The sequence below is a fragment of the Molossus molossus genome, unplaced genomic scaffold (genome assembly GCF_014108415.1).
Source record: "Molossus molossus isolate mMolMol1 unplaced genomic scaffold, mMolMol1.p scaffold_m16_p_7, whole genome shotgun sequence".
Classification (NCBI taxonomy): domain Eukaryota; kingdom Metazoa; phylum Chordata; class Mammalia; order Chiroptera; family Molossidae; genus Molossus; species Molossus molossus.
Window position 1 is genome coordinate 20,174,177 of NW_023425401.1, and position 22,742 is coordinate 20,196,918.

Sequence of the window (22,742 nt, forward strand, 5' to 3'; positions counted from 1 at the left end):
AATAACATGCTAACAATTTAATAAACTTGGCCACGTAAAAAGGATTGTTGCACAGCACAGTGTGGTGGTCAAGTGTGAGAACAAGGACTCTGGTGCCAGAGTTCCTGGGTTCAAATGAGAGCTACAGCGTAGTCACTAACTGGGTGACCTTTACCTTATTTACCTTCTCTGTGCCCCAGGCCCTCAACTCCACAATGCGACAATAATACCTACCCCATGAGTGTGTTGTGAGGACTCAGTTAGATGTAAAATGCTTTAAAAAATACATGGTACATTGTCTACACTCCACAGTTTGTAAGCTTTAAAGAAGTTTTTATAAAATGAGAATCGAAACCTTTTTAAATTGGTAAGTTCTGAAAAGTCACATTCCCAATATCCTGTTTTGTTTTGGTTTTTATCCCCATCTGATGATATTTTTCCATTTACCTTCAGACAGAGTGAGAGGGAAGGAGGGAGGGAGGGAGGGAGGGAGAGAGAGAGAGAGAGAGAGAGACATCGACTGCTTGCCTCCTGTACGACCCTGACCAGGGCCGGGGACAGAACCGTGACCAAGGTGCATGCCCTTGACTGGAACTGACCCCATGACTCTTTGGTCCTCGAACCGATGCTCTAACTACTAAGCCAAATCACCCAGGGCCCCAGTATCCTGTTGTATATGCTTGATTGCCCTCCCACACTTTCCCTTTTAAAATTATCGATCATAAAGGGAATGGTAATCTACCCTCACACTCCTCTTGCACCTCTGAGTTCCGGATTATAACTGGTTATAATCTGAAAATCTCGATTATTTATCATTGTCAACCCACACTATTATACCCACAATTGCATGTTTCCATTACTGAAAAAAATTACAAAGAAATGTCAAATTAAAAATAATACTGTTTTCTATGTATCTGTTGAGTACTAGGTTTCAAAAAATGTTTAGTGTTCCAATTCTTTTTTTTATAACATTCTTTAGAGTGAAAGAAATATGAAACATAAAAATATTTTAAAGACTGTCTTTCTCGGATCTATGAAAAGCAGTAACCTCCATTTTAGCAGCCCCCTCCACAAAGGAGGCCACTTTTTATCACTGGAAGAGAAAACCTAATGGATATTTATGACAAGTCCTGGCAAAACCATTTTTCTGAAGAAAAACCTTCTAACGTGAGATTGATTTTTTTCATTGAAATAGTTACTTTATACTTTAAAAATCATACTGTTTAAAACCATTATCTAATTGATTCCTCCAACTCTTTTCTGAGGATGTGTAGTATCTGGTTCATCTTGTAATTTTATCGTCCAAAGGCAATTTTCAGTAAATTATGACTAATATCACAGGCATTTCCACAATTCTGACCAAATGATCAAATTTATGGCATTATGGAACGATAATCCATTTTATATCAGTCAATGATATTAGCTCAAGTATTCTTAACAATCTAGTGCAATCTTGTTGTGACTCAGAGTAACTTAAATTTGAATGACACTATTAAAGTTTAGATTAAGGGAATCAAAAAATATAAAACAAATATTTTCAACCTATTGAACCAAATACACAGTGGCACATTGTGACGTACTGGCTAACAGCTTTTGCTAGCAACTGACCACAAGAGGAACGAGACCTAGTCCTGGCCTCTGCGATGTGTCCAGTCCAGTTCCCTTTACCTGAGTGAAGTTCTTGTTTTTCACAGTAGTATTAAATAATTATTTCCATGGAAGGGGAGGTCATTTAATTACTCTTTTCTCCTTAAATTTATGTCCTGTGACTTCATACCTGTAAATCAGGCTCTCCCTGTCATAGATATAACTATCATAGCACATGAAAAATTATTCAGTTTGATATTTATTGAGTGCTTAATAATATTCAAGGGATTATATTAACCTGTTTAAAAATAATTTTTTAAGTTGAGAAAAGTTAGGAATTGACATCTATTTACATAAAATTTTATGCTGACATCAAAGATGATAACATATCATGAAAAAGGCCATGCTGGGGAAATGAAAATGCAACCGATTTTACATGTGTTCACTATTTGATCATGGCTGATGTAAATACTTTAAAATCATTATTGTTGGGTTTATTATTTTTAATGGCATAGAAGTGACTGCTCAAAATATGTTTACTTTCTTGTTTCAGCAAAGAATGGCAATAGGTTTAGGTATGTGAGACCTGGTGCATGAGCTTCGGATTCGATTCTGTATCAAGTTTACACAAAGCCATATGTATGAAAGGGGATCTTTTAAAAAAAACTTTATTTGAGAAAGGAAGAGACTTATAACAGAAGGCAAGAAGAGAAACATACAAACAATATATTTACAACACAAAACAAGAGATCACCATCAAGGGTGTAAATTATAATAAATACAGTAGATTTTAAAAGAAACAGTTATCAATTAGCTCTAAGATAATAATTAAGTCCAGCTTTTCTTTTCACTGGTTCCAGGTAGTTTCTTAATTAAATCGAAGACTATCAAATCCAAACAATTAAGGTCCACCAACTGTACTGATGAAGCTCTCTCAAATGACATTATAAAAAATAGGTTTTTTTTTTTTTGTTTGTGATTACATATCTTTGAAGTAATATTATACTTATACAAAAGTCTGCTCAGCCACATGTTCCTCCCCAAATAAAATGTATTTTAAAAGATGCACTATCCCTTTTTTTTTTTTTTTTTTTTTTAATGAGATTGAATAAAAGACTTTAAAGAAAATGTATATTTATGAGATGGAAAAAATATACAATTTTATCTAAGGAATGCCATATTTTTTAATGCCAAAAAAACTGACAAAAAGTCATTTTAATCTGAAGGAATATACTAACCAAAATATGTTGGTAATAGGAAGTTATAGCTATTTGTCAAATTATCAGGACTTTCATTATATGGAAAAGTTTTAACTTTCTAACTTCTAGTTATATTAATTTAATTTGAATGGAGACTTTTTAAAAAAGGATAATGTATCTTTAGCAGTAACCTTTTTAAAGAAATATTTTTAAATGTCACAGCAAAACGTAAACAACTCGTGCCAGTAACATACAATTGTACAATGTCTACATTTGGCAAAACTGCTGTACCTCCTTTGAAACAGGATACTACACCTTTAAATACCTTGGATTTAGAAATATGAATATTTTAATAGAAAAAAACTCCACAAAGATTCTAGGTCAATTTGGATTATTCATATTAAAGGGGTCTTAATACAATGAATCTTTAACTAGCTTAACAAAAGTAAACCTATAAAAAAAGGTAAACATATCAAAAGGGAGTATTGAAGGAAATGTTCCAGTGAAAAGCTTCCTTAACAATTTCCCTACTTGTGGTGTTATTTTCTTAGACAATAAATCAATTCATAGAGTGCCCTTTAAAAACAGAAAGAGTAAAATACTATCCTCCGTTTTCCCCCCACATTCCCCAGTACATGAATCACTTGGACTTCCTGTTTCCACAAGGCATTTCCTGTTCAGCCTCATAGAATCAGTTTTCTGTAGACCAGCAGGAACCTGACAAAGAAGTGACTTAAATAAACAGTCTTCTGTTGCCTTCAAAGTTGTTTGTGTTTTATAGCATCAAAGGACACAGTCCTTCCCTTCTGAAGGTGCTTTATGTACCAGTAGGTTCTCTTGTTAAGGTTTGCATTCCTAATTTTTTATTTGCCAAAATAATATGGTATATGCCATGTCATTATGGAATTATACTTAAGAGATCCTAGGAATAATGATTATAAAACAGGATACACGTTCTTCTTTGAAACATAATTTTGCCTTCGTATCAGGTAATAATCATACTGTTGCTGTGTGTTCTATAATTGTGGATACAACAGAGCATCTGACTGGACCAAAGGCTGCACATCATTTCTTGCCAACATTTGCATCTGCTTCATTTGATCTTTTTTTTGATAGACAATGTCATCAAATAACACAAGATAAAAGTAAAATGAGCAGTACTAGGTGAGACATAATGTCATATTTAAAATAGTGCTGTACTTTGCATCTATGTATTTAAAACCACCTCTACACCTAATATTTTCTGTTGTGATCTATACAGTAACCTAGGACTACTGGCATGGTAACCAGAACATGTCACTTAACAAAAATGAGAGAGGAAGGAAGGGGCAGACTACCTTTAACAGTGCTCAAGACTGTAGTATGATACATTATGTACAACGATGTGAAAATTGAATTCTACATATCAAAAAAAAAAATCTAGAATAGAATGTTTCATTGATCAGACTGGGAAACTCTATCCGGCAGTCACTGATCTCAACAGATAAACTAAAACGACCACGAGTTCGTTTTCCTTAGAAGTAATTGATGTGGCAGGCTTTGGGATGAATTTAAAGCCTATTAATTACTTGGATACTTAAGTAGTATAATATTAGTGTAACAGGTATTTCCTTACCAGTGAAGTTTCAATGGAACCTTGATATCTATGTAGAGATCAGTACATAGAGAGATCTCTATATAGATATATAGATCTATGTACATTCGTTAGAATCCTTAAACACTAAAATCAAATTTTTCAGAGAGAGGAAATAATATCCATTTACCACAACCTGCAGTGCATTTCATGTTCAGATAATGACTTTAATTACAAATCCTGGAGCTAAATCTTTGCCTATTACCTGTTGCATAAAAGCAGCCTGCTCCCCAGATTCCATTTCCTGGATCTGAGCATCTTCATCACTGTCCACTGGTTCCTCCTTGACTTTGACAGCCCCAACTTGTCCCAGGGTGTCCTCCACACAAGCACTGCTGTCACTCCTAGTGCTGTTGCCACTAGAGGGCGCTCTGTCTTCCTGCATGGCCTGGTCCCCCTGAAGCTCTTCCTCTGCTTCCTCCAGGTGACTGCCTGGTTGCTTCAGTTGTTCAATAGATTTCGAAAGCAGCTAGAAGAGAGTGTTGAGGGTTCAAAATTCAATAGTGCTTGGTGGTAACAGCGCAGCAAAACATACTTTGGTTTCTAATGCCTCCTTAGCACACTCAGAATATGGTGGAAAAGAGGTAAATAATAAACTTTTTGTATGGAAACCATAAAATTTTCACAAGGACAGGTCATACTGAGTCAATTTAATCCAAATAAATCTGACTTTTTTTTTCCCCTCTCAAAATAGGAAATGTAATGAAAATAACAGAGAGGCAATGAAAGTTTTCCAAAAATCTCATTTTCAACAAATGTCAACCTCTACAAAAGAGCACAAATGCCAACAGTCCTTGTTGTCCATCTACTTTTCCTAAATGGTCAAATGATAAACATGTCCTCATACATACTATAAAACATGGACATACTCATTTTGAAATCCTGAACTTTCAAAATAAGCAGGACTTGAAATTTTTTTTCAAAGCACTAAAAATGTTTTATGAACATATCCAAAGGGAAATGAAATATTAGGAAAGAAGAACTTATTCTTTAATTTGAGAAATTTTATTTAGACCTTTTATTTATCTTGTAAATTATATCATACTTAATCTTCAAACATGCATGAATTAACTGCTCACTGGTTAAGAAAGATAATTGATGCCCTGGCCCAGTGGCTCAGTTGATTGGAGTGTTATCCAGTACATCAAAAGGCTGCAGGTCAGGGCACATACTGATGGCAACCGATAGATGTTTCTCTCTCACATCGATGTTTCTCTCTCTCTCTAAAAAATCAATAAGAACATACCCTTGGATGAGGATTTAAAAAAAAGATAATTAATAACATACTTAATTTAAAATATTTTTTTCTTTATTGATTTTTTTTTAGAGTGAGGAAGAGGGAGAGATAGAAACATGGATGAGAGAGAACATCAATTGGCCACCTCCTGCATGCCCCCCACTGGGGACAGGCCCACAACCTGGGCATGTGCCGTAACCTAGAATCAAACTGGCGACCTCTTGGTGCATGGGTCGACGCTCAATCACTGAGCCACACCGGCCAGGCCATACTTAAATTAAACAATAGCGAAACATCCTAGTATAATAGCTCAATAATTGGGTGGAAATTCTCAAGATGATTTCACCTCACAAAGGCCTTTTGTTTTATTTGCGGGTGACTCTATGGACTGCTCATCTGCAGATCTTGAACTGTGTTTTCAAGAGTGGTTTGAGTTTCCCACTGAGTCAGTGCCCATGTGAGCAACATGCCAATTATGTACTAGGCAGCACACCACCGCTAAACTCATGAACGCAGCCTTTTCTATGTAAAATTAAAGTGTGCCTCCCACTCATACCTACCCATGTCTTTAAATGCTCTAGAATTAGAATACGTAAGTATTCAAACTTTGAAGGGCGTCGTAACCTCTTTAGATACAAACCTCAAATGGCCCCACACACGCGGGTGAAGCCCTTTGGTTTCACTCTAGGTGGAACTACTGGGAGTTTTCATTCATTTTGCAACGAATACTGATGAGTGCCAGCTACGTGCACGACACCATTCTGAGCACTAGGAAAACAGCCGTTGCCTGCACTCGGGGGGCCTATAGGGTCGTGCGTTAGACGTTGGTAGATAAACTCCTCGTATTTTCAAGTATGGTAAGTGACAGAAAGACGTGCAGGCTGTCGTAAGAGGACGTGCCAGTGGGAACGGAGTGGAATGTGGACGGTTACGAAAGGTTCCACCGAGAAAGCGCTACATTTAGCCTGAGATGTGGAAGATGAGGGATGGACGGGGACAGTCACGTGTGTGAGGGCTGGAAATGAAGGCACAGTGTGTAGACTAGAAAGGGAACCCAGCACCCCTTAGCAGCGGAAAGACCAGTGGGGTTTGAGCCCAGGAAGACACAGGGAGAATGATGGAAAATGATGGAGAGGGGAACACAATTTATAATATATTTAGGTTGACAACAAGATTCTAGCAAAAGAAAATATAACTTAGGGTAAACTATATATGAGACCTAAACACCACCAATCCTACGTGAGACAGATCAAGCTAAGAGAATATATACCAATCAAAATTCATACAAAAATGAAGGCAAATATAAATATTAACTCCCGTTGTGCCTACCGTCTAACTTCTATTGTTCCTGGGCAGTCAACCTAAGAAAAACGTTCATCCTATCAGGTTTCATGTGTTTTTATGTACTTTTTGGAAAAGATCTGCAGAACTTTTTTTTTTTTTTTTTTTAACCAATTCTAATCAGCTCTTCATGTCTTATACACAAACTACCTGGCATACCGCTGAGACTTCGGAGAAAAGAGACTAATATTCCTGAACTTTGACTACACATTTGTAGAATCCCCTTTAATTGGCTGTTAATAAAAGAGCATAGCAAACAAGCAGGGTTTTCACAGAAAACCCAGGACACCAGGGAAAAGGGGCCTGGGGAACAAACACCCACTCATTCCTCAGAGACAGAGATCATCAGTCAGCCCTGCAACCCTACTTCCACCACTCACATGAGCAGGAGAGATCTTGTGGGAAAAAGATTTACCTAGGAAAAGGTCCTAGTCGGATAATGCAGGCTGCAGGCACCCCTCAGAGGGACCATCCTCAAGAAGACACCGCTCTTCATCTGGGTGGATGCCTACTGAGCTGGAGAAACTCTCCCTCTCTCTCCCAAAGCTTAGCTGGGCCGGTTCACGGTGCTAGACCCTCAGAGCTGGTGGCTAAGGACAACTGACGGCCGACAGACACCACTGAGAGGTGTTCAAAAGACCCTGCCTAGAGGAACCTCTATGTGGACAGGAGGAAAAACACAACAACTCTATGGCATGTGTGGTAACAGCCCAGGGATTGAGAGTCACTCAAGGAAGGGTAGCCAGAGAGCACATGACCAGTGTCCCGGAAATGCCACAGTAAAAGTCCTGCTTACTGAAGGGTGACTCCGCATCTTCTCCAGCTTCCGGAGGCTTGAATAGAGGAGTATTTCATGACCAAGAGGAAGCTACAAATACCACCTGTAAGTAGAAAGACTTTCCTGAAGCTAGGGTTCTGCTTCCAGTTCCAACATGACCTCTCAGTGCCGTGACATCCCCGCCTCCAGTGGCCCTGTTCTCTGCTGAACCTCAGTTCCCAACACCATGATCACACCCTAGACTTGGTCTTTTTTTTTAATCCTCACCTGAGGACATTTTTACATTTATCTTCAGATAGAGGGGGAGGGAGAGAGGGAGGAAGAGAGAGGAAAACATCAACGTGAGAGAGACACATCGAGTGGCTGCCACCCGCACAACCCCAACCGGGCCGGGGACAAACTGCAACCGAGGTACGCGCCCTTAGCGGGAACCGAACCCGGGTCTCTCTGGACCGCAAGCCGACGCTCTAACCGCTGAGCCATACCGGCCAGGGCTAAGTTGGTCTTATATGTTGCTATACACTCACCTAAACCTGAATTTCAAACAGTATGCCTTTCTTCTGGCTCATCCGCGGAGGGCACCGGGCCTCCCCTCTGGAGGGTCCTAGAAGCTACTGGGCCAAGCACATTCTCACTGCCCATCACCCCTCCCTCGCTCCCTCATTTCCCTCCTTGTGGGTGAGGTTCCATTCTGCACCATTAAAACTCCCTTCCTCATATTATCTTCAACTCCCCTGTGTGTGTGTGAGTGTGTGTGTGTGTGTGTGTGTGTGTGTGTGTTCCCCAAAATGAGGACTTGGTAAATCTCTGCCAAACCTAAGCAGCTGAATAAACTGGGAAACAAATAAACAAACAAACTGCAATCATGCTGAGTGTTTCTCTTCACATTCATGATCGTAACCCTCAGACAGGACCTGTGCTACCCGGCAATCCCTCTCCATTTCTCTGGTTAATTTACTCCCACTCTTTCCACGGCGATTTCGGACTCCCTCCTCTCTCCTCAGACTTCTAATCTCCAGACCTTTTCCTCGCTCCCTGCTGATACCTTTGCTTCTTATTTCACTGAGAAAATAGAAGCATCAACAGAGAAACGCAACTGTCCCCTTCACCCGCCTCCTGTTACAATGAAAGCAATGTCTGCACTGGGGGCTCCGCCTGCCCCTCGGCCCAGTGCCCTGGATCCCGCTCTCCTCAATCACTGCCCTGTCCTCCTTCACACCCCTCTCGGCTGGAGTCTTCTCATGTCTACTCCTACAGCATTTCATCCCTCTGAAACAAAATCTCCTCCACTCCAACCCCATCATGTACCTTCCTTCACGGTAAAACGCCCTGACTTTTCTCCCTTCGTTGTCCTCATTTCTCCTTTCCCATTTGCTTCAGACTTCACGACTCATAGAGCTTCATCCACACCATTTGCCTGAAATCTCTGTTACGAACGTCAGCAGTGACTGCACGGATGCCAAATCTACCGGCAATTTAAACAGAATATTAATACGTGTCAGTGAGGGTAAAGGTTTTTAGAAAGAAAAACAAGACACCGTCACAGCATCTCTGAAAGTAAGAGATTAATATTACTAGTGTTGGTGCAGCCAAAGGCCAGACAAACTGTGTGAATTTGCTGGAATACAATTTCCCATAGAAAACAAGTAGGTCCAAGAAAATCTCTAATACTGACAAAGTGCTAAGTGTTCACAGAATATATCATATGAACATTTTCACAGAAACTTTCTAAAATTTGACTTGTTCATATATTTCTGAGGTCACAGAAGTACCCAGAAATCACATCATGTGTCATCTATGAATCCAGTTGGGTCGGTATTTACAACCTCGCTGACAGAGACATGTGTAGGAACCTGTGTAGTGACTTTCAGAGCGCAACACAGAAACAATGCCATTTATGCAACCCAGAAACAATGCCATTTATGCAACACAGAAACAATGCCATTTATTCCAGAGGTCCCCTTGGCATCACCTGCACTTCTGATGCTCTCTAAAGGGAGCACAAGGGAGAAAATTCCCAGAGTAAACAATGTTGATAACTGGACGAGAAGTCCAAATGGCTCATGGATCCCCTTCCAAGGGCAGAATTCCTTGACGGTTTGCAAAAAGAAACGTTTCTTGACATAAAACAGTAACTTATGAATGAAGATCATTTAGGTATAAAATGTTGGTGTTGGAAAATTTATAATAACATCCTTCAAACCCTTATTTTGTAAAGAAGAAACTTCATGCCCAAGAAAAACTGAACCATCTCCAAAACAGAGTAGAAACCTAGGAGTTTTTTCCACCCTTCCACTCTGCACTCTCCTCTGAAACAGCTATATTCTGATGACAACTGAATTAATATAAACAATTCCAATGTCTCCCCTGAGCTCCAAACTTGCATAGTTAGCTGCTTGCTTAATGTCTTTGCTTAGATCTAAACTATCTAATAGGTACCATAGACTTGAAATAGCTCAGAGATATTCCCATCCCCCTCTAATGTATCGCTCACCTATTTTCCCATCTGTGTGCACAGTTACCCAACCCAATTGCATGCATCAAAAATCTAGGAGTCATTACCATTTCTCCCTCACTTGTCTGTTTCACAAATATCTGAAAACTTAATGCTCGGTAGCAATGCTCTCACGCTGTTCTTTCCAAGCCATGAAACAATGCCAATGTCAACGTGAACAGTAACTACCCCTTGTTCACCACCTCTGGAACAAAACGTGCTCTTTGCTGAGATTCACAAATTGTAAAAGAGATAAATGGGACCTCCCGGAGCCCGCACTGCAAACCAGGAAGGCGCAGGGGGGCTTAACCTACACTTCTCTTCTTTTAGGTATCTGACAAAAGCTGTTTTTGTTTAAACAGTCAAATTGGCCAGAGTAGAAACATTAGCAATTAACATCAGCAAGGAAAATCTACAAACAAAAGCCACAGAAAACCGGCCTGCCAGGCTTGACTTATTTCGGATATTAAAGATAAAAAGTAACTTGGGACTATCCGTAAGGTTCTGACTATTTACTAAGACAGTCAGGATCCAGACAATGTTGTGTCCTCCGTGTTTCCGCACTACACATGTGACCATCACGGCGACGGTAATTTTTCGAATTTGTACAGTCACTGAGTGGCCCCAGATGCAGAGAGGAGCTGTCTGCTTACTCTCAGTGGGGTGGCAGGGTCTCTCTTTGGTTGAACATCTGGAGGTGATCCCCCAGCAAAGTTGAGCTGTTGCCTTGCTGGCTAGAAAACACAGGCGGGCCATCTGGGTGGCAGATAAATGTGCAAGCCCGTGAGAATCTCGGCTGAGGCCCCATTGGTGAAACACTGTGTGTCACTGGTCTGACACCAGGTGAGTTACTTTGGTGGGAACCCAGCTGAGATGAGCTCCTCTTGCCCCTTTTATCTGTGTCCTTACTCTGTCGATGTGTCTCTCTGTTCCCCATGGTACTGCCCAGCAACTGGCGACACTAAGAATGCATCGGTTTGTCACACACACGTATACACACTCACACAGACAATCTACAGGCCAGAGAGCATGATTATCCACATTTCTAAAACTTCAGGTATTACAACATAACTCTTCAATTCTTACCAATCCCTAACATGATCATATTTATAGCAAGTCCATAACATCAACGTTTTATATTCTATGTGAAACATCCTGTGTTCTATTGGCAAATGCTGTAACATTCATTAAATATTAAAAGGCTGTGCTGCTAATCTTTACACATTAACCCATTAAGCTCATCTCTGGGTAAGGTGCATTGTTTGATAAAAGTCTAGAAGTCCGCAAGCCCAAGTGTTTTCGAAGAAAATATCTTTATATTCTGTTCTTTAACTTTTGCCACAGAAATTCTTCCTGTCCCCACACATTTCTTCAGATTTGGAATAAGAACGAAGAACAGGAGTGTATAGGGAGCAAATCTGTTTCTGATAGACATCTGATTTTTTGAAATTATCAACAAATCATTAAGCACAAGTGTTTGAACGTGATTATTAAACTATGTTGAATGACCTTCAACCCCACTCAATTCTTTCTTATCATGCCTCAGATTTTAAGGCAGATTTTACTTGCAACAGGGCAATAGCACACTTTTTTTTTTTTAAATAAACGTAAAATTCTTCTTTTGGAGAGTAAAACCTTTCCCTTAAGCTCCAAGGAAACTAGATTTAAAAATAATGATAAAATTCGGTCTCAATTCACGAACAGATTAGGTATGAACCAAATGTTCTCAAAAACAACACGCAGAACTTGGCGGGCTTTCAAATCTCGAGGTCTACTCAGAGGGAACTCTGCCTCTAGCCAACACACTCCATGCTACTTCGCTTCTGCGCCTTTTAGAGTAACCGGGGGAGCTGAAATTAAATAACAAGACATAAAGAATTTCCATACATTGATTCGATATTCACATAAATTAAAAGTCTAAACTGAAGGAAAGATCCTTTCTTACCAACACTGAAGATGCATAGAATTAATCCAGGTGCAAAGTGCATTCTAAACAAAAACTGGTACACCTTGATAACGCTAAATGATCGTCTGATCTAAACCAATACCTGCAATTTATTTATTTATTTATTCTAATCCTCATCCGAGGACATTTTTCCATTTTTTGTACAGACAGAGTGGGAGGGAGAGAGAGGAAGAGAGAGAGAGGGAAACATCGATGTGAAAGGGACACATCGAGTGGCTGCCATCTGCACGACCAACCAGGGCCGGGGACAAACTGCAACCGAGGTACGTGCCCTTAGCGGGAACCGAACCCAGGTCTCTCCGGACCGCAGGCGGACTCTCCAACCGCTGAGCCAAACCGGCCAGGGCAATACCTGCAATTTAAATAGCCCTTCTGTGGCTCTCAAAACATCCCAATATTTTAATAACTTACACGAGGGTTTTTTTCTGAGAAGGGGGATGAAAATCCTCCTCTCAGCTGGTTTGATACAGTTACCCACTCAGTCTCGTTCATTCACCAACTTTTATTGAGCACTTACTGTATGCCAGGCCCTGGGAAGAGAGGTGAGTCAGGCAAACTCTCAGGGGAGTAAACAGAAAGTGAGCAACTGAAGACTGGGACTTAATGTGATAAGAGAGTGATGCGGACAGTGTCTGCATCTAATTGGTCTGGGCAGGGAAGGCTTCTCTCACCGGAGAGTTTGGATCTGAGAGACTCCGGCACGAAGGTCGAGTCATGAAAGGGCCCGTAGGTTGAACCTTCCACACTGATCTGTGGCCAGCACAGCTCCTGGAGGTGGACGGAGAGTCCCCACAGACAGGAGAGGAGGCCAGTGTGTCTGGAGCTCAGGAAGTCAGGGAAGGGAGTGGGAGATGAGGTCACTTGGGGGACAGGAGCCAGATCAGGACAGCCTCGTAGGTCAGAGACGTTTGAATTCCATCCTGGAAGCAATGAGGAGCAACTGGGGGGTTGTGAGCAAGCCTTTGACATAGTTTGATTCGCATTTGTAAATGATCACTCCTGCCACGGCAGAAGGTTGGATTTAGGGGGGCAAAAGTGGAAAAGGGGAGATCGACCTTTCAGAGCATAAAATCCTCAGCAAGAGACCAAGAACTATTAGAGGTTTCTCTTAACTGGAACACAAAAGACTTATTTTTCCTCCTGTTACAGCACTGTGTGATTATATGTCCTTTTCTATTACATAACAGGATTTCCCTGATAATCTCCTGTCCGATTTTCAGTTGAAAGTATACTTTCTTTCAATGTTTTTTTTTTCTTTGCTCTTAAAAGTAATGAATAGAGGCACAGTGAGGAAAGGGATCCTTATTTATTTATCTTTTTGCTAATCCTTATTGTCTCAGAATAGACAAGACCTCCAAGCCAATCATCTTCCAATCACTTGACACGTGAACATCTCCCTTGCCCCCCACTGATCACCCCTTCCTTTGGTTAACCGAACAGCCCTGCAAATGCTATTTAAAATGGACAACCAAGAGTAAGCCCCAGGGGGTAACTGCCATGAGGAAATGTGGGGACAGTGTGGCCAGACTTTTTAATTTTTTCAGACGATGCCAGAAATTCAGAATTGTATCTGAAATCTTTCTACTTTTAAAGATTCACCAATAATTCGAATCTTTTTTACGACACCAGGTAGGCAGAAGACAGCAGCTGAATGGAATGGATCCGGTCCGTAACTGTAGACTTGAGACCTCTGAAAATAACCCCTCATGTCCCTTCTTGATTGAACATTCTGCAGTTTTGATCATATAGGGCTGATGTCTGCATACTTTCAAAATATACCATTCTTCACAATTGTGACATTTTAAAAAATGTTCCTTACATGGTGAGAAATTCAACTACTTTGCCAGGGGTTGGAGGTAGGGGTAGGGACTGACCACAAAGCAGAGTAGAAGGGAATTTTTGAAGCTGAGGGACCTGTTCTCTATCTACATTGTGGTAATTATATGACAATATGCATTTGCCAAAACTCACTGAACTGTACAGCAAAAGGAACAAATCTTACTGTGTGCAAATTACATCTCAATAAAAATTCAATAACTAACCATAATATGGTTCCAAAGAGAAAAATAAGGTTGGCTTCCTGACAGATACAAGCATGTAAGAGAACAATGGAACAAAATGTAGTGATTTGATTGACAACAAAGTAGCTTGATACAATGTTGAGACAGTCTAGTGCGTCCAGACAACTATCTTCACTAACAGAATAAGGAAAATCAAACTATTAGTCCCAGGCTGGGTAGCTCAGTTGTTTACAGTGTCTTCCCTATTCACCAAGGTTGCGGGTTCAATTCCCTGTCAGGACACATACAGGAAGCAATCGATGAATGCATAAATAAATGGAACACATTGATGTCTCTCTCTCTCTCTCTCTCTCTCTCTCTCTCTCTCCCCACTCCCCCTCTGTCTCTTTCTCTCCCCCTTCCTTCCTTTCTCTCAAATCAATAAATACATTAAAAAATGAACTATTAATGCTACATGAGAATATAAATACTGAATTAGGACTTCAGTACTGCTTACCATGTTTACAAAGCACTTTCAGTACATTCTCAGGTAAGCCTCAATAACTACCTCTAAAATGCGCAGATTTGAGAATTATTGAACAAAGAGGTTCTACATATTTTTTTAATTTTTATTTTTTTTAAATCCTCACCCAAGGATACTTTCCCATTTATCTTCAGATAGAGTGGGAGGGAGGGAGGGAGAGAAACATTGACGTGAGACACACTGACTGGCTGCCTCCCACACAACCCTGACCAGGGCCGGGGACTGAACTGTAATGGAGGTATGTGCCCTTGATGGAATCGAACCCGAGACTCTCTGGTCCGTGGACTGAAGCTCTAACCACTGAACAACACTGGCCAGGGTAAAGTTCAAAAAAAAAATATATATATATATATATATATATATATTTTAATCCTCACCTGAGGACATTTTTTCATTTTTTTGTTCAGATAGAGTGGGAGGGAGAGAGAGAGAGAAACATCGACGTGAAAGGAACATGAATGGCTGCCTCCCGCACGACCCAACCAGGGCCGGGGACAAACTGCAACCGAGGTACGTGCCCTTAGCGGGAACCAAACCCGGGTCTCTCTGGACCGCAGGCCGACGCTCTAACTGCTGAGCCAAACCAGCCAGGGCAATATTTTGATCAAAGATGCAAAACTAAAAATAACCAGAAACTTGTCTTGGAAAATATATCAAGCAGTCTTGATCTTGCAATTCTAATGAGCTGCAGATTATGTAGAACCGTCTTTGAATAGAATGATCAGTTTGCATTCTGAGCCCATTCGAGGAAAGAACAAGCTTTCTTTATTTCTGTTTCCAGTATGCAGCATAATGGTTGCTAATAAACCTCTGGGAACATCATACATTATTCCATGCCAGGAATTATTCTGTAGAAGTGAGTTTTTATTGCTGGCTGATACAACTAAATTGATAAAAAGAGAGGAACGGTACGTTCAGGATATGGGAGCATAGCCCTGGGCGCAATTCTGCCTGAAGGGATAGGAACACTCTAGACCGTATGACATTTCAGGCTCACTATAATCCCTCGGATTTCATAAGTATTTAGAGAAAGGGCAGAAAGATAGAGGAAGAAAAAATATCTACAATCAGGAACTTATAAACAACCAAAATCTGTAATAAGGAGACGGCTACACATTGGTGGTTTTCATATCCACAAATCATTTAGCTATATTAAAAATTCTTTCGTAAGACTTAATTATCTCATTCTGTCAAATGAAACTATTTGTCAAGGTTGGAAAACAACCAGATTATTTAGCTTCACTCTGCCTTTGAACTGCCTGGAATCAACATCAGTCAAACTACTCACATGGTTTGATTCCCCAGATATTTCTTCTCCCTCCTTTCTTACCTCATAGTCATGTCCAACTATTGTTTTTCTCATTCAGGGAAAGCGTCTCTGACTAGATGAACAGTGCAGAGTGAAAAGGAAGGTTGAGGTCCTTCCCTGCATCTTCCAGATATGAACGCAGCACTGGGAACATTTATGAATGTTACCCATTAATCCACTCAAGTGGTCATTTCGTTTCTTTTGCAAACACAGGATTTCATCACATCTACTAATAAAGCTACAAGCCATTTTCTGTATATTATAAACCATCAACTTGTAATTATATAGTGAAATGCTTCTCTAAGGATTCTCTGTGCTGATGTAAACTGGTATTTCAGCATCGTGGGGTTTTTCTGAAGCTGGCTACATACCTACACAGATCTATTTACATTAGGCTAATCGTGTCAAAATAGCATCTATTTAAGGGTAATGTCAAAGTGTCTTTTATAAACCTCTATAGATACATAAATAATCTAGGAACGTTTTTACTGTTATAAAATTAAGACTGCTTTTCAGTGCTAGCTAAAGATTTGGGACATACTATCCATCTAATGGGAAGAATGTAATCCAAAATTGGTGATTAAAGACTCTGCATGGAAACAAGCTGTCAAACGGATAGAGAGAAATTAAACCTGACAACAGTAATGCCTAGTTTCCCAAATGAAAGCCCAGTTCAAGTTTCTGCTCATCCATTTTTCAAAACTTAAAACAAGGCATTTTCCAACCACCCATAGATGAGATGCCAACATTTGCATTTCAGCTGAACTTGATGCAGTCAGGAGGCTTGCAACTCCAGGCCGGCTCAGAACCCCGGCGAGATGTTTGCCTGCTCTGAACATATGACAACGGTGCAGCATGCGAGGCAGGGACGAAACGGCCTGGCCGCGGCCGCACACCCCGCACGGCCGGACAGCCTCATAAGCAAACTGCTATCTGAAATGTCCTACCATCGGGTCCATTAAAAAATAAAAAAGGAAAAAAAAAAAAAAGACCCTTCCCAGATGGAGCACAGTGCATGGAAAGTTGGGAGGCAGGCCAGGAAATGAGATGTCTTCATCCCGGAGAATCCAAACCAACACCACAATAACGTAAGGTGGCCTTCCTTTTGCGTGTGTGTTGCCTTGTTTTTCATTGTAAGTTTTCTACTTTTTTGGCCAAACTAAAATTAGGAAAATGTTGTCTCCTGCTTGGTGATAAGAACAACACTAAAATCCTGAGCACAAGTGCAGCAGAAGGAAAGTGTGGTGTCGCACGTCCCACTCCGAAGGTCAGCCCTGTCAGCTGCGGGCCTTGTCACCTGGCTGATGCATGTAAACCCGTCCGAATTCAGTTTCTCGAGATTAAAAGAAGTGAGTTGTTAAGTTTGAGGAGATAACATCCATAAGAACATAAGCATGGTGTCCCAGCTCACAGCAGGTCCTACATACAAAAGGAAGCTGTATCCTTCCTTCCTTCCTTCCTCCCTCTCTCTTTCTTTATTGATTTTTAGAGAGAAAGGAAGGGAGAGGGAGAGAGATAGAAACATCGATGAGAGAGAACATCAATTGGCTGCCTCCTACATGCCCCCCACTGGGGATCGGGCTCACAACCTGGGCATGTGCCCTGACCGGGAATCGAACCGGTGACCTCTTGATGCATGGGTTGACACTCAACCACTGAGCCACAGGGGCCAGGCTGGAGCTGGTATTATTTAAATGATCCTATCCCTAGGGCACCAATGGAGAGCCTGCTGGGAAGACTCAGTGCATCACAGTAGGGGACGGACAGGAGAAGTAGGTACGGCAGCAAAGCAAAGATTGGTCTACGGTCCTCATCGAATTATATTTAAAAGCCTAATCTTCCCGCAGGCAAGCTATGGATAGAATCACCTTTATTAAAATAAAGCTAATGTGAAGTGTTTACTTGTTTGATCATATGAAGTGTGACTCACAAATGTAAACCTTTTGGAATGTATATGTCAAATAGTTGTTCTTCAAATGAATCTTCTTGGGAAAATATACACTTTGCTCAAGAGTGCACAAAATAGCTTAATTTTAGGACTGCCTTCAGGAACACTTCATAAGGAAAAAAGTAACACTCATCCATATACATGCTGTTTGTATGCAACCACAGGCATGAACGGATATGTTCCCTTGGGTTGCTGTGGATGGATTATTGGGGACAAGGAGTGGGTATGAATCATGAAGGGTTATGAAGAATATGTAATATTTATGTTAGAAATTATGTCAAGAAAAGGAATATAACAGATACTACTCACATAAAGGATCAAATTCTCTTCTAAAACTTAATGAAAGCTCCCCATTTGTTCTGCTCCAGCATTTGAGCAAAATTATATTCATGCCTTGCTTGTCAGACATAATATCTACCTGTTTGAATAAGGGCAACACAGGACATCTGCTTGGCCTGCCCTTTACTGGTCCCGTCTTAAATATATTTTTATTATGATAAAATAGTTCTCATGTCAAAATGCCTAAGTATCATAGTAATAAATATATAATAAATACTTATATCTAGAGTGAACCTTGACATATATAAGATATCATCTCATGATTTATGTGAGGTTTTTTTAAAGTGTTGGCTGATATCCAGTCATTGGAATGCATAAGATATTTATCACCAAGCATGAGAAAAAAAAGAGAGGAGAGAGGAAGAAAGAAAGAGAGGAACAAAGATAAAAAAGATGTAAAATGGACAAGACAATCCAGAGAAGTAACCAAACAAGTCTCAGGTCTTATTTCCTCAAAGAAAACAAGGTCCTTCCTTCAAGCCTTCTGTCCTAATACTTAACACATTGTATCATGCTTCCCCTGAAGGCTGCCCTCCCCTTCCCCGCTTTAAGCTCCATGAGGACATTGAATGTTGTTTGCCCAGTGCCTAAAATAGTGTCTGGCAAAAAGTATGAGTTCAATATGATTTGCTAAATGGATACAAGCACAGGTCAGTATTTATTCAAGTAAGTACTGAATGAAGAAAGAGGTTTCTGTCCATGTCTGCTCATATGGATTTGGGAGAGTGAGTATGAAAAACATGGTATTAGAAAAGATACTTTCATTCTATTTAAAATAGAAACTATTAGGCACAATTGATGCTCTTCTATTAATACTGTAACAATAAAATAATTCAAAGAGGTAGGAGGTAGAGATCTATGTCAAATTATCTCACCATAAAAATGCCTGAAGATATTTCAGAAAATTTCTGTATATAATTTAGAGAATGATATGACTAGAGATTTGCCCTTCATTTGATTAGGTAATGGTCAGAATACTTCAAAAATCATAAAAATATCCAAGTTACTGTGGTGTATTCTGTTTTCATCTATCATAGTTTGACTTTACTAGAAAAATCTGTGGCAATATTTACTTGAAATGAGCTCAGAAGAAAATACCGATACCCTCTTACTTTTTTGTTTGCTCTTTTGTATTTATTTTTAAAATTCTATTTTAGAAACAATTCTTTTTCTTCCAATTAAAAAAAAAGCAAAAGAACCCTGACTGGTGTGGCTCAGCTGGCTGGGTGTTATCCTGCGCACCTCAGGTGGCCAGTTCCATTCCAGGTCAAGGGCACCTGCCCGGGCTCTGGGTTCAATCCCTGGTAGCGGGATGAAGGAGGCAACCGATCCACGTTTCTCTCACACTGATGGTTCTTTCTCTCTCTGCCTTCCTCTCTCTCTAAATATAAGAAGAAGAAAAAAAGCAAAGATACTGGCAAAAGAAAGAGTCCTATTTTGATGCTAGTATAAAGAAATTCTTGGATTTTTTTTTAAAAGGCTCACAAGTCATCATTGCATAAATGTACCACATATCAGCAATAAAACTGTTTCATGCATTTCTGAATTTATCCAATGTCTCAAAAAGAGAAAAGAACAAATTATTATAAGTCTTGAATTTCTTAGGGTTAAGCTTCTCAAAAAACTTTCAGTGAAAGTAAAATATTCATACTGATTGGCAGAGATAAATCATTCAGACATGGTTTTCCACTTGCCTTTCTACTTATCCCATTGTATAGATATAACAATACAAATATTATATAAACCCATCCCAGGGACATCTCTGCTAAGCTATTGACTACTTACACCATAATTATATGAGGCAAATAATTCTTATAACACACCAATTTTCCATGTAAATGTCACTGTAAATCAGGCAACAAGCAGGTAAATTATTTTGTATAATTAATAACATTTACCTTGTATGGTTATAACAAGTATGAATGACTGCTTTCATAAATGCATTGGAATCACAGCAACACACAAGAGTCTTCGAAATTTAATAGGTAAATCACTGTGTAAAACTATGCTCTGAAGAGTAATTTTGCTTCTAATCCTTCTAAAGATTATTAGCAATTGAAATATGTCATTAATAATTTCACACCACGAAGGCTGATCATATTTAATCTCATGTAGGTTTAGAAATAAACCTACTTACTTTTTCTTTCTTATTGCCCCATTTTTGCTTCTCTAAATTCCTCAAAACAAACAAACAAACAAACAAACAGACACAACCAATAAAAAAGTTAAGGAAGTAAAAAGCAGAGACATTTTAAACTATGTCATATGCCCACCTGTCTCCACCTGCGCCTATATTTACTCCTATAATAAGTAGCACAGGAGCAGGACCATGTTTTTTTTTTTTTAATCCTCACCCAAGGACATTTTTGCATTTATCTTTAGACAGCAAAAGGGAGAGAGGAAGGAAGAGAGAGAGAAACATTGATGTGAGAGACACATCGAGTGATTGCCACCCACGCGACCCCAACCAGAGCGGGGACAAACTGCAACCAAGGTATGTGCCCTTAGCAGAAACCGAACTCTCTGGTCCATGGGCCAAACTGGCTAGGGCATGGCCCATGTTTTTATGATGCCAACTGGTAGGCTCCAGTTTGAATGGATTCAATACAGGTTCATCCAAGTAACAGGGAAAGAAATGATATAAAGTGTCTGTGTTTTTTCCTCATTAGTGGGTAGTCTAAATAGTTACAGGACACATACAGATAGATATCTAAGTTATGGCCCTTGCCTAATGGGAAAGAAATGTTTTCATCACTTCACGGGGAAGGCTGAACTGGGGCCATTTGTTCCTTGATGGTGCTGTCGCGAATGCATTAGTATAGGACAGAGGTTTGATGTTTTCTTCAATAAGATTCTTCTCTGTTCCCTTTGACGACTGATAGCAAGTGAAATGTCCTCAACTCTGGAGGACGCCCAGCGTGCACAGGGCATCTTGATTACACGTAGGAACACCCTTGGGCAAACGCCAACGGGAGACCTGCAAGTAATCTGAACGCCCGAGCAGAGCAGGGTTAATATATAAAGATCAGCTTCGTACTTTGAAGTTCTCTGGACTTCATTTTGCCTAATTAAGACAAGATTTCATAATCAACCACTGTACAAACGTGCGCCTAAAAGTATAGGTTTGTTTCTAATTTGGGGAAGAATTCTTAACAGATTCCTAGGAATCAGCTCCACCTGGGAGGAGGCCTCTGATGAGATTTGCCTTTCTCATTACTGATGCAAATGATGCTTTGCATCTCAGTTTCCGCCGTGTGACAGAGATCGCTCACCAAAATCGCAAAGGAGACCCTGAAACAGAAAGACCCTGATACCAGCACACCGTCTGAGTCTGAGACATGGCAACTCCAGGTCGCAAAACATGTATTCCAAAATACCCTTAACGGTATCACAGGAACCTCACTAACCTCACTTCACATCAGAATATCACCAGGCAGAGTAGGATTCCCGATCTTTCCTTCCACACGTGTTTTTCTCACTAGACACTGGACCATTTTTCAAGAATACCTGGCAGTTTCAAGTAGTTCTGAGAGACCCCGAAACAAACTTAACTCTACCGTAACACGGCACACAGGCGGGGAGCACATTCACGCCAATGAGTATCGCGCCATTATTCAAGAAGGAGGGTGGTTCTCTTATAAAACTGATTTGATACAGAATGATTTGATAACTTAGAGAAAGGTGTAGCGGTAAAATAGGCATTAATGTGATGATTTTATAAGGAGTCTGCAGTTGAATGAAAGGTGGCAGGAGAGGAGGCAGTCACCATGGCCAGGGATGGCCACCCTGCACGCGCGCGCGCGCACACACACACACACACACACACACACACCTTTCAAAGTATCAAAGGGCTGGGCCGCAAGAATTTCTGTTCAGTAATGTCATCTTCAGCCCATGCCCCCTTCATGGCTCTGCCTTGCAAGGTGGCCGAAGAGAAGAGAGAAACACTAGGCGCACCTGCACTCGGGTAACCAGATGATAAAACCCCTTTTCCTACTGCTACTGGGAAGATGATTAGACTTTTGCCCACGAGGTTTTGCTCTGTTTACAAGACAACGAAACATTGTAATACTAAACCAATGTTTAGCTATCTACCAGAAAACAGCATATCATTTCTCAATATAATGCCTCTGGAACACTCGTAGGAGATACAGTAACAAGGGTGAGTGGGTACAATCGTGATATTCAGGACGGTGACGTTTTACAGGAATGAGAAATACAAGCCAACCATCGCAGAGGAGGGTAGCAAAATGGTTCAGACCAGTTTTGCTTAGAAGTTCACTGCAAACGCTTCCCCAGGCTGTCTGCCCTCGCTGGGGTGTGATCAGCGTCTGCCTGTGGTGGCCCCCGCGGGACAGCGTCTGAGGACGTGGTGTCATACAGACGCT

The 22,742-nt window shown here is 40.4% G+C and overlaps 1 protein-coding gene across 21 annotated transcripts in view; it reads right to left on the bottom strand.

Moving 5' to 3' along the window:
* Positions 1-2,218: 2,218 nt before the first annotated feature.
* Positions 2,219-22,742, bottom strand: part of LOC118619779 (histone deacetylase 9) — a 171,055-nt gene continuing 150,531 nt past the window's right edge. For 20 of the 21 annotated variants that reach the window (XM_036246485.1, XM_036246481.1, XM_036246494.1 and 17 more), the window contains one exon: positions 2,219-4,867. In XM_036246485.1, the coding sequence (XP_036102378.1) occupies positions 4,553-4,867 (315 nt within the window). In that variant the 3' untranslated portion in view covers positions 2,219-4,552. The remainder of the gene's footprint in view (positions 4,868-22,742) is intronic. The other variant, XM_036246495.1, reaches the window with a different exon arrangement.